General features: G+C 35.5%; 1 protein-coding gene across 1 annotated transcript in view; it reads left to right on the top strand.

The window, feature by feature from the left end:
- The window catches only part of DCAF17 (DDB1 and CUL4 associated factor 17), a gene marked incomplete at both ends in the record, with an annotated part of 30,113 nt that overhangs the window by 14,218 nt on the left and 3,691 nt on the right, over positions 1-12,204 (top strand). The window contains 3 exons of the mRNA XM_080689225.1: positions 729-807; positions 3,285-3,374; positions 5,803-5,907. Of these exons, the coding sequence (XP_080545351.1) occupies positions 729-807; positions 3,285-3,374; positions 5,803-5,907 (274 nt within the window). The remainder of the gene's footprint in view (positions 1-728; positions 808-3,284; positions 3,375-5,802; positions 5,908-12,204) is intronic.

Here is a 12,204-nt window from a genome sequence, read left to right as displayed (position 1 = left end):
AGATATTATTTTCACTTATTAGCTTTGTATGTTATAAATTTTTGGAGTGAATATGTATATGTATTTTGTGAAAGCAATATTTTTAATACTTTTTAAAACTCCCATTTTAGTATCTTTGTGTGTGTGTGGGGGGGGGTACTAGGGTTCCTGGAAGCCCTTCTACCTCCGGGCTACACTCCCAGACCTCTTTTTACATTTTTTTATTTGGAAACAGGGTCTCCTAAGCCAGCGCGCGTGGCTGGCTTCGAACCTGCGCGATCCTCCTGTCTCTGCCTTCCAAGCGCGGGGATTACAAGCGTGAGCCACCATGCCCGGCTAAAACTCCCATTTTAAAGGAGAGATGGTTATTTTGTTTTTTAAGGTTTGAATAGTCTCAACCCAAAAATAAATTTTAAGGTTTGGGGATATAGATCAGTGGTAGAGTGGTTGCCCAACAATTATGAGGCTCCAGCATGGCAAAAACAAAAGCAAATTTTATTCATCAGGAATAGAAGGATTAAAAGTTTATATACGTGTGTGTGAGAGAGAGAGTATGCTTTTTAAATAGGGATATGTTCATATAGTGATCTGGAGGGAATTCTTTTTGTTACTTATTTGTTTTTTAAAAAGATTAATTTGCTTTTACAAGTTAGGTAACTAAAACCTGTTTACTTATAAAATATAATGTTTTGATTTTGAGTAAAAGAAATTGACCTAAATTATTCAACTTCCTTTTATTCTTTTAAAAGATACTTGAGCTGGGACACTCCTCAAGAAGTCATTGTGGTCAAGTCAGCGCAGAACAAAGGCTCAGCAGTGGCCCGGCAGGTAAAGGGCATTAAACATTTCATGAACCAAGAACCTACTTGCTTAAGAATTTGACTGCAGATTTGTTATGCAGGAACTAATGATCTTGGATTTTTGAAGCATAGTTTTAAAGTTGATAGATATATTTTTTCCTGAAGCACGCTATTAAAATAGATCTTTTCTCTTTTTTAAAAGAATTATACAGAATTTATTAAACTTTAGAAAGCTAGAAATTTGTATCGAGGAACTTGTTCTGTTTTTGTTGGTAACTTTATGGGGAAGTACTATGAAAAACATGGATATAGATTCTGCTATTGTTTTCTCTTTCTTCATATGCGTAGCATATCTAGAAAAAAAAATTACCTTCTTGGCAGAATCTGTGTCCTAGTTCTTTCTCATTTTTAATGTTAATTGTTTCTCCCTCATGCTCTTGATTACAAAACAGTCAAACACTATTCTGAGTACTTCCCCTTTATTAACTCATCTAAACTTTAGTAGTAACCTTAGAGTAGATGGCAGTACTACCCGATTAACAGATGATGAGTCCGAAACCCAGACAGATTAGGATATTCCTGTATCACTGACTGGCTGGCAAAGCTTATGTAGAAGTTTAAGGTACCTTTTTAGCAAATTAGTTCCTCTAATTTTATCTTACTTAGAAAAACCACACTAGTCATTTCCTGGTCAGCCCTTTAGTTGTCAGCCTCCCTCCGTGCTCTGAGCCAGTGAATCTACTTTTCTTGCTCACTCATCTCCTATGTCTACTCTTTCTATACCATTGATGCCAAGTACAGTGTTTATTGGCTACTTCCACTTAACTTTTTTTTTTTTTGGTGGTACTGGGGTTCCTCTGGACTATACTCCCAGACCTATTTTATATTTTTATTTGGAAACAGGGTCTCTTAAGCCAGCATGGCTGACTTTGAACCTGTGCGATCCTCCCGTCTCTGCCTCCCAAGCACGGGGATTACAAGTGTGCACCACCACACCCGGCTCCACTTAACTTTTTATGATGGTCATTTATAAATATCTTTGTCCCCCGGGCATGGTGGTGCATGCTTATAATTTCAGTACTTGGGAGACTGAGACAGGAGGATCGTGGTTTTCTGTCAGCCTCAGCTACTTAGCGAGACCCTGCACACCTTAGTGAGAACTTGTTTCAAAATAAAGAATAAAAAATAGGACTGGTGGTATAGCTTGGAGGTAGAATGCCCCTGGGTTCGATCCCTAGTACCAAAATACACACACACACACACACACACACACACACACACACACACACACTTCTTTATACTATTTTCCTATATCTTGCCCAGTCACATTAGTAGCATAACTGTTTGCCTTTTATTGGAACCTCCTAACCCTTTTCTCATTTGACTGAAAATGCCAATCAAAGAAAAAAGTTGCTGTCTCTTATTAATACTTCTCTCCATGTACTCTCACTATATTGTTCCCTACTTAGATAAGCCATTTTATGAAAATTCTATGTGTCTTGTCTAATGTCATTTCAGGAATTTAAATTCCTAAAAAGCAAGTACCTAAGTCTAATTCTATACAGTACCATCTATTAAGGTTTTTCACTTGCTGTCATATGACAATGTTAACAGAAGTCTTGCTGAGCCAAATGTGGTGGCCCATGCTTGTAATCCTAATACTTGGGAGGTTGAGACAGGAGGACCGCAAATTTGAGGACAGCTTTAGTAACTTAGTGAGACCCTCTGCAACTTAATAAGACCTTGTTTCCAAAATAAAATAGGAAGCTGGGCATGGTGGTGTACGCTTTAATCCCAATACTTGGGAGGCTGAGACAGGAGGATCACAGGTTCTTGACCAGCATCAACTACTTTGTGAGGCCTTCCTCAACTTAGTGAGACCCTGTTTCAAAAATAGGGCCAGGGGTGTAGCTCAGAGGTAGAACCCTCCTGGGTTCAGTCCCCAGTACTGAGAAGAAAAAAAAAAAAAAGAATGATAAAAATAAAATAGGGCTGAGAGTGAAGTTCAGAGGCAGAATGCCTCTGTGTTCAATCTTCATTACCACACACTCACATACTTGAACACACAAAAGTCTTGTTGGTATTTCTACATTCTAGACTGTTTTCTCAAATTCTTCAGCCAAAAACTGGTAGCTTTGGTTGGAAGATAAAAGTTACACCTTTTCTTTGATTTTTAGGAACCTTAGAAGGACTCTGATTTACATCTCGAAGATCTTAGTTTAACAAAGATATGTCCCTTTCAAAGGGAGACTCTTTAGAACTCTAAACATTGAAGTCTGTCAGTCTGTCTGTCTGTCTGTCTGTTATGATGGTTTTAATTAATGGCCTAGGTGCCACAGCCTTTAGAGGTCTTACGTTTGCCTTTTTGTTTAATTGACTTTTCAGTCTAATTGATAAAAGCCTCTGTATAACTGCACTCTAGGACAGATAGAGTGTCAACTCATGAATCAGTATATTTCTGAAGTTCTTCGGAGAACTGCCTGTAATTTTAGTCTTTCTCTTTAGGCAGGCATTCAGCAGCCTATTTTGTTGTACCTTGCAGTGTTCCAAGTTCTACCTTTTTCACTTGTAGGGATTCTAGAGATCAACAAAAGGGTAAGAACTCATTTCTTACTTAATTGCAGTATTAATTTTATTGACAAGGTATAGTGTCATCATTTAATTCTTTTCCAGGTTTTGAATAGGAATGTTCCTCTGACTAAGTGTTTACTGAGCTGGTTTATTTCATATCAAAATACTTGTGAACATTTGACATGGAAAGAGAACCCAATTATCCCTTCTTTCTGCATATTTTTATGTCTCTTAAATGGATGTTGTTGAAAACCTGTGGTTATTAGTGAACTACAATTTTATAAAACTATAAAATGAGTAAGGTATTTTTTTCAAAGGGAATATTTCCAAAGTTTGTTAAAATGATCACTAAGCTGCAACAAAATGTCTCATTTTAATTGCAAAGTATAGTTCTGAAACTTGCTTTATGGTATATAAACAAGCTTTCTAATTAAGTATGTAAATTTTCTAACTCATTCACTTTTGGGTTTTATTATTGTTGCTGCTTTTCTTAATTTGTGGAGTAGTTACATGGAAGGAAAGAAGGGACAAATTGCAAGTCAGTAAAATAGTCAGTCTGGCTGAGGATGTAGCTCAGTGGTAGAGAACACTTGCTTAGAAAGTACAAGGCCCTGGATTCTATCACAAGTGCTTTTAAACATTTCTATATTATTTAAGCATAAAATTATTTATGCATAAAATAAAGAATAATACTATTATTGATACCATTAATATAACCATTTATTGTTTATTTTGTGGCAGGCACTTTGAGTATTTGAAAACACTGTGTAATATATAGTGCATTTAATTAAGGAGTTAAAAAGCTACCCAAATCCTAAAAGTACTAAGTGGGAGAGCCAGAATTTGAACCTAGATTTGACACAAAAGTATAAACCAAATTTTAAAATTAGGGTGGCTACGTTATTATAGCACTATTTTAAAATGTTTGAATTATACAGGTCCTCTTTTAAAACAAAGTGGGGAATGTGGTCAGTAAATTAAAAAGTCATGAGCTAATCAAAGGAAACCATAATTATCCTCCCAATAGATGACAAAAAGCACAACTTATAATTTAATTGCTCTTTTTGTGTGTGTAGATTAATTAATGGTGTACGTATGTCATTCTACAACAGGAATAAACACTCAGCCAAGTCATAAATTATTCCTGTTCATTCCTGTATATCCAGGTTAATGATTTGAAGGATTTGGTATTGATTATAGTTGGTCTGATTGAGAATCCAGGTATAGTGATACATGCTTGTAGTCCCAGCTGCTCCCAAAGCTAAGATTGCAAGTTCAAAGCCAGCCTCAGCAACTTAGCGAGACCCTGTCTCCAAAATAAAAAAGTGCTAGGAATGTGGCTCACTGGTAAAACACTCCTGGGTTTAAGCCCTAGTGTGTGTGGGGGGGAGCTATCTCAGGGCCAGGTTCTTGGGTAGTCTTAGGTACTTAGGTTTTATTAATATGGTAAATCTTCCCTAAGCTTTTTTGAGTAAAAATAGAAACATTTTCATTTTGTATCTTGTTCTTTCATTTCTATGGATATTTGCCTATATTGGCTTTTGTTAATTATTAAAATAGGCACAGAATAAATTATTTCTCCGCTTTGTAATGAATCCTGACAGAATCTAGTGCCATAAAAACTTTAGGGAACAATGAAGCAAAGCCTTACTCGAGGTCAGTAGGTGTTTGGTGTTTAACATGTTTGATTTTTATATGACTAAAACATCAAGCAGTTTTTGAAATTAAAGAACAAAATAGCAATAAAAATCTGCCTATACTGACTTTTTAAATGATTAGAGTAGGCACAGAATCAGTTATTTCTCAGAGCTTTATGAAGAGTCATGATAGAATCTAATGCATACAATAGGAACTTTAGGGAACCGCAAAGCAAAGCCTTACCAGGGTCAGTGAAGCGTAAGTACCTCAGTAAGTATTTGGTCATTTTAATATGTTTGGGTTTTATATGACAAAAAGATTAAACAATATGGAAATTAAAGAACAAGACTGCAATAAAAATCTCTAATATTTACTTGCCTAGATCCAATCTTTTCATCTCTGAATAGTTAAGAATGTGTCTCTTTGTAAACAGCATTTTAGTATAAAGAATATGGGGGTCCCTGGCAGAATATGAATGGCAGCTTAAATATTCATTTAGAATTCCATGACCTTACTGTATGCTAGTGTCTGTGAGAACAAGATTTATTCTGAATAGATATTGACAAAGCTGTGAAGCAATGAATGCTGGTATGTCGTTTTGAGCAATGTGTTCCAGCTCAGGGCTAGAACATGGCTTGCTCTTCATCCCTACTAACACCCTAACCTCAAGTTGCTGAATTGTAATTAAGTTTTAACCCTAGGCAACAAGTTTATAGTGGTGACCTGAATGTTAAGCAAGAGAACAAACAATTGTGAACACTCAGAGGACTGGCCTTCTGGTCTTTTCTCAGGTGATATCTGCCTTTTCCCCCAGATTTTCGGGAACATTACAGATGCTACTCTGTCTCATGGAATACTGATTGTGATGTACAGTTCAGGACTGGTCAGACTCTATAGCTTTCAAGCCATCACTGAACAGGTAGAAAAAACTGAAATTTATCATATTATAATAGTATGCGGTTTGGGCTGAATTATATATATTTTTGATGAGATGCTTTTTGAATAAGGCACTTGTATAGTTTCAGTTCTGTAAAACAGAATAGAAATACTGAAAGACAAAGTGACCTTTAAAAAAGGGGTGGGGAAGATAAATAGAAAGACCCTTGAATAAAGATGTTTTCTCTGTCATATACGTGTGGTTTTTATTTTATTTCTTTCTCTCCCGACAGCAAATGAACAGGTGCTAAAGCCACCATTTTTGTTTTGTTTTGTTTTGTTTTTAGTTCATGCAACAGAAACTTGACTTAGGGTGTGCATGCAGATGGGGTGGGACTACTGGAACTGTAGGAGAGGCTCCTTTTGGCATTCCTTGTAATATTAAAATCACAGGTATGGCTACTATATAGTATTTTCTCACCTTAAAAATAAGTGGTCATATAAGTGGTTATTAATTGTAATCATCGAAATGTTTTTCTATTTAATTATGAATGGATTCATTTTATTCCTGTATAGCATATTCCTTGCCATTGATTGTCAACAAAATTCAGTTACTTATTGAACCAAAGGCCTCGGGATGCTAAGCCTTGCTTTCCAGAGACCTTTGGTGAGTCACCATACTTTAGTGATCCTTGATTTTCTATCTGCAAGATAATGAGTTGCAGTAATGATAACATGTTAGCTCTCTTATAACTTAATATTTTACATTTTGTGAAATTTACCTATCTTTAAGAAAGGTGTTTTCCAAGGAAAATATTACCATGTCCTCTGGACATAGTACTAGATACAGAGAGAATTTCCCCGCATACTTACAAATTGACAAAGTACAAAAAGGGAAATTATATGTGATTATGTAGTTAAAAAAAAAAAAAAGTTTTTTTTTTTTTTTGGTTTTTTTTTTTTTGGTGTTACTGGGGTTCCTGGAAACCCTTCTACCTCCAGGCTACACTCCCAGACCTATTTTATATATTTTTTTGGAAACAAGGTCTCATAAGCCAGCAAGGCTGACTTTGAACCAGGGCAATCCTCCTGTCTCTGCATCCCAAGCACAGGGATTACAAATGTGCGCCACCGCACCCGGCAAAATGTTCTTTATTTAGCTACCTTAATTGAATTCAGCAGTTTATTTAAAAAAGAATTTTCTTTAAATCGACCACTATGGAAATTCAGCAGTATATGTTAAAAGAAAAAAATCATAACTGTCTAGAATACATCTCAGAAATGCAAGGATAATGATTACAAACATAAAATTCACATGTGCTAATTAAAAGGGAATATATTTTAATTTTTAATCTTTATTCTTATCTTCATTATTACATTCTTTATTATTACATTAAGGACATTTTCTTCTTTTTCCAACTAATAAGTATCATGATTTTTGGTAAAACTCCAAAGGTTTTTCCAGTATAGGCAGAATAAGACAGGGCTTTTGTTCTATTGATATTACTTAATATTATATCATCAGCAGGTTAAGAAACAAATGAAAGATGTAATTGTGAGAAAAAATTTTAGTAGTAAATGATAAATTGTAAAAATACTGAGTTTAACATAGTCAATTAAGTTACCCATGAAATTCAAAATGAAATTTTTTTTTTACTCAAGTTCTTAGATCCTTGGACAAGCTTAATTAGGCACTTTTATGAAAACTCATTAACATTTCCTACCTCCAATAGTATCTTCTATACTCCTTACAAATACACTAAGGAATGTAATAAGAATTTTATAACTATAGCACCAGTAGTAACAAAAATGAATTATTTTGAAGAGTTTCCCCAAATGGTAGCATAATTATTGTTGAAATGAATCGTATAACTAAGTTAAACAAAGAACAAAGTGTTAAAGACAAAGTGTATATTCCCTAAAGGATTGTGCTATAGTGTTGGTCCCTGTTTGTAGAAAGAAGAATGGATTAGGATCAGAATCTTAAGTCCCTACTCATATCAGTGGTATTGTAGTGAGGCCAATTATTTAACCTTTCTGGACCTTACATTTCTTAACTTTAAAAATAATAATGCTTGAAACCGGGCGTGGTGGCGCATGTTTGTAATCCCAATACTTGGGAGCCTGACACAGAAGGGCTGCAGGTTCACAGCCAGCCTCAACTAATTAGGCCTTCTACAACTTAGTGAGACCCTGTTTCAAAATCAAGAATAAAAAATAGAGCTGGGGTTGTAGCTCAGAGGTAGAATGCACCTGGGTTCAATCCCTAATATAATAAAAAAAAAAATGTTTGAAAACATCACCTATGAAATCATTTGTATTACATTGTAGGACAAAAATTCAATAATTTTTGTACATTTGGCAAAAGATAGCATGCTATATTGGAAGCTTTTGTTTGTTTCACACTGTATAGACTATCCTTTTCATTTCTTCAAAGTTGTTTTTCGGTGTTATGATACCCAGCATGATATTCGACTTTAGATAACTTTTTCCTTAGTGCAAAAGCAATCCATTTTTATTTATAGAAAAATAGAAAATAAAGATAAGTAAAAGAAAAACCTGAAACACTCATTCCTCTTACATGAAATTAATTATTACTTTGATATCTTTTTCCTAATGTTATAATGTATGCATATATTTTATATGTTTAAATGCCACCCCCCAAAAAAAGAACCATACCATAACTGGTATTCCATAGCTTTAAAAAAAAAATAAGCTCTACTGAATGTACCCTTTTTTTGTGTGTGTGGTACTGGGATAGAACCTAAGAGCAGCCTACCTCTGAGCTACACACACACCCAGCCCTTTTTATTTTATTTTTTATTTTGAAACAAGGTCTTGCTAAGTTGCTGAGGGTCTTACTAAACTGCTGAGGCTGTTTTGGAACCTGCATCCCTCCTGTATCAGCCACCCAGGTCCTAGAACTATGGGTACATCCCACTGCACCTGGCTTGGGAGGACCTTTCTAAGTGACAGAAAATCCAAAGCTGTAAAAGAAGAGATTGAAAATTTTGAATACATAAAATTAAAGTTCTGCATTACAACAAAATAAAAAATAAAAAACACAACATATACTAACTTAAAAAAAATCAAATAACAAATGGGACATATTTTCAAAACATACCATAAAGGGGACAATTTCCTGACTATAAAAAATTTTACTTATCAGTAAGAACAAAAATGACACCAGGCATGGTGGTGTATACCTATAATCTCAGTATTTGGAAGGCTGAGATAGGAGGATCACAGGTTTGTAGCCAGCCTCAGCAACTTAGTAAGGTCCTCTAAAATTTAGTGAGACCCTGTTTCAAAGTAAAATAAGGTTGAGGGTGTAACTTGGAGATAGAGTCTTAGTAACACACACACACACACACACACACACACACACACACACACACACACAACAAGACCAAGAATGACAACAATCTAAAAATAATCAAAAGACATTGTTCAAAAAAGAAAAAGGAATTCTTTTTGTACTGGTATAGAACAATTTCTAAGACATAGAGTGAAAAATGGGTATAAAACTGTATATATGAAAAGACTCATTTGTGTGTTCATAATTATATATTAAAGGTATATATATACAATCATAGGCTCTTAGATTTACCTGGGGGTACCTGTAAGAACACATAAAAACCTGATAAATAGTAATTATTGCTGAGGAGATAATAGGTAAAAAGAAGAATTTAATTTTCATTAAATTTTGATGCTTATAAAATATGATACTTATTACTTGTGCAAAAAGTGGTTGTGTATACACATCTTTGAGGTACATGTTTAAAAACGTGCTATTTTTTGGATGATTGTAACATATTAACCAATTCCCTAATTTGGGTCGTTTCAGATTTTTCTGTGATTATAAATAGTATAAGAATATTCTTGTAACTATTAGTGTTTCTTGCTTGAATCAGTATGATTGTAAGCTGTAGAATGATGGTTTTAAAAATTATTTCTTGCTGGGCATGATGTGCACTGTGCACACCTGGAATGCCAGTACTTGTGAGGCTGAGATAGGAGGATCACAAATTGAAAGACAGCCTCGGCAAATTTTTTTTTTTTTTTTTTTTTGGTGGTACTGCGGTTCCTGGAAACCCTTCTACTTCCAGGCTACACTCCCAGACAACTATTTTTTATATTTTTATTTGGAAACAGGATTTCTTAAGCCAGCAAGGCTGGCTTTGAACCTGCGTAATCCTCCAGTCTCTGCATGCACCACCACGTCCTGCCATCTTTGTGGGGTTTTGTTTGTTTGTTTTTTTGGTGGTACTGGGGTTTCTGGAAGCCCTTCTGCCTCTGAGCTACACTCCCAGACCTATTTTATACTTTTTTATTTTTGAAAACAGTCTCTTAAGCCAGAGCGCTGGCTTCCAACCTGCGCGATCCTCCTGTCTCCTCCTCCCAAGCACGGGGATTACAAGCATGTGCCACCACGCCCAGCATCCTCAGCAATTTAGTGAGATCCTCTTTCAAAAAAACAAAACAAAAAAATGGGGTGGGGGTGATTCAGAGGTAGACTGCTCCTGAGTTCAATTCCCAGTCCCAAGAAAAAAGAAAAAAAAGGAGGTGGGTAGGCTAATACTTATTTCTTCCCTTTAATTAACAATATTCTGAACAAGGAGTTTGTCTGATAGTTACTTTCCGTGGTTACAAAATATATAAACACAATAATACTCAGGGGTTTTTATTTGTCTAATATTATAGTTTTATAGTCATTATTCTTAGTAATGCCCATATTGTCCCAAATTTGGCCAATAATCCAATTCTGACATACCCCAGTAGTCTTGAAGAATTTCCTTCTTTCTAGAACGACAGTGTTTCAGGCTTGCTTTTTGCTATCTTTGTTCTAGATCTGCTGAGGAGCCATTTTAGTAGAAAACATCAGTAGAGACTCTCAGGTCTGACATCACAAACTGGGTAGCTTTAAATAACAAATGTATTCTTTCACAGTCTGGAGGCTAGAAATCCAAGATCAAGGTGCTGTCAGCCTCTCTCTAAAGGCTCTCCTAAGAACCCTTTCTAGCTTCTTCCAGCTTCTGGTGGTTGCTGAGAATCCTTAGTGTTGTAGGCCTGTGGCAGCTTAACTTCAGTCTACTATTCTTGATGCCTTCTTGTCCCCATTTCTTCAGATTTCTCCCTCCGGATAAGGACACCAGTCATTGGATTTAGGGCCTCTTCCTAACTTAATTATATCTGTACAGACCCAGTTACCAAGTAACAGACTCACAGATATAAGCATGTATATCACCATTTGGGGGAGGCGCAGTTCAAGCCACAACAGAAAACAAGATGTAGTTGTAGTCATTGCAGTTGGAAACCCTTACTTTTCAACCTTTTTGATACAAAGCTGAGAAATATAAAATTCATAAGTCACTTTCAAATTTCCAATTTTAACTGTTTTATTTTTTATTTTATTTTTATATTTCTTTTAACTCACACTGAACTTTTTCCCCCCAGGGCTTGAGATTGAACCCAAGGTCTTGTGCATGCTCTGCACTGAGTTGCTAGTCTTACAGTTGTTGTACCAGTGTTACTACGAAAAACTGAAGTGTGGAGCAAAGGCTGGGGCTTCTCTGTACATCCTTTTCTTTTTTCTCTTCATAGTATAGAAGAAGCCCAGTCAGTGTACAAATAGAGTAATGTGTTTAAAGGTAATTCAAAATTATTTTTCTGTAGGATCAGGTTACCAGTTTGATAAAATTAAGTTAATTTATTTCATTTTGTTTTTAATTTTTTGATTTGCCCCCCTTTTTTTGTTGTTGTTGTACCTGGGATGGAACCCAGAGCATTGTGCCTCCGAGCTACACCCCTAGCCCTATTTTTTTAGTCTTTTTATTTTTGAAACAAGGTCTCACTGAGTTGCGAAGGACCTCACTAAGTAGTTGAGACTGTCCTTGAACCGTGATCCTCTGATCTTCTCCTCCCAAATGCTGGGATTACAAGCATGCGCCACCATGCCTGGCACTTGATTTAATTCTTGAAGTTATGATATATATATACACATATATTTGAAAAGTCAAAACTTAAATGAAGACATATACTAAGAAATTTTGCCTCCAGGCCTTGCCCTCCATCCTGTTATTTCCCTCCCCCTATATCTGTCCCTAGAAGTAACCATAATTTTTAGTTTCTGGTTTATCTTTCTATTGTTTCCAAAAATAAGCAAGTAAATGTATGTATACTTTAAATATTGCCATTTTATACTAAATATGACATATACTGTTATGTACCTTGTAATTTTACTTAATACACATCTAGGTTTTGTGGGAGGGTACTCGGGTGGAACCCATGGGCTTTTCTACCTCTGGGCTATACTCCCAGACCCATTTTATACTTTATT

Source organism: Muscardinus avellanarius (assembly GCF_963383645.1).
Source record: "Muscardinus avellanarius genome assembly, chromosome: 2".
In the NCBI taxonomy this organism is placed as follows: domain Eukaryota; kingdom Metazoa; phylum Chordata; class Mammalia; order Rodentia; family Gliridae; genus Muscardinus; species Muscardinus avellanarius.
The sequence above is the reverse complement of the archived record's forward strand: the minus strand, read 5'-3'. Positions and strand labels throughout refer to the sequence as shown.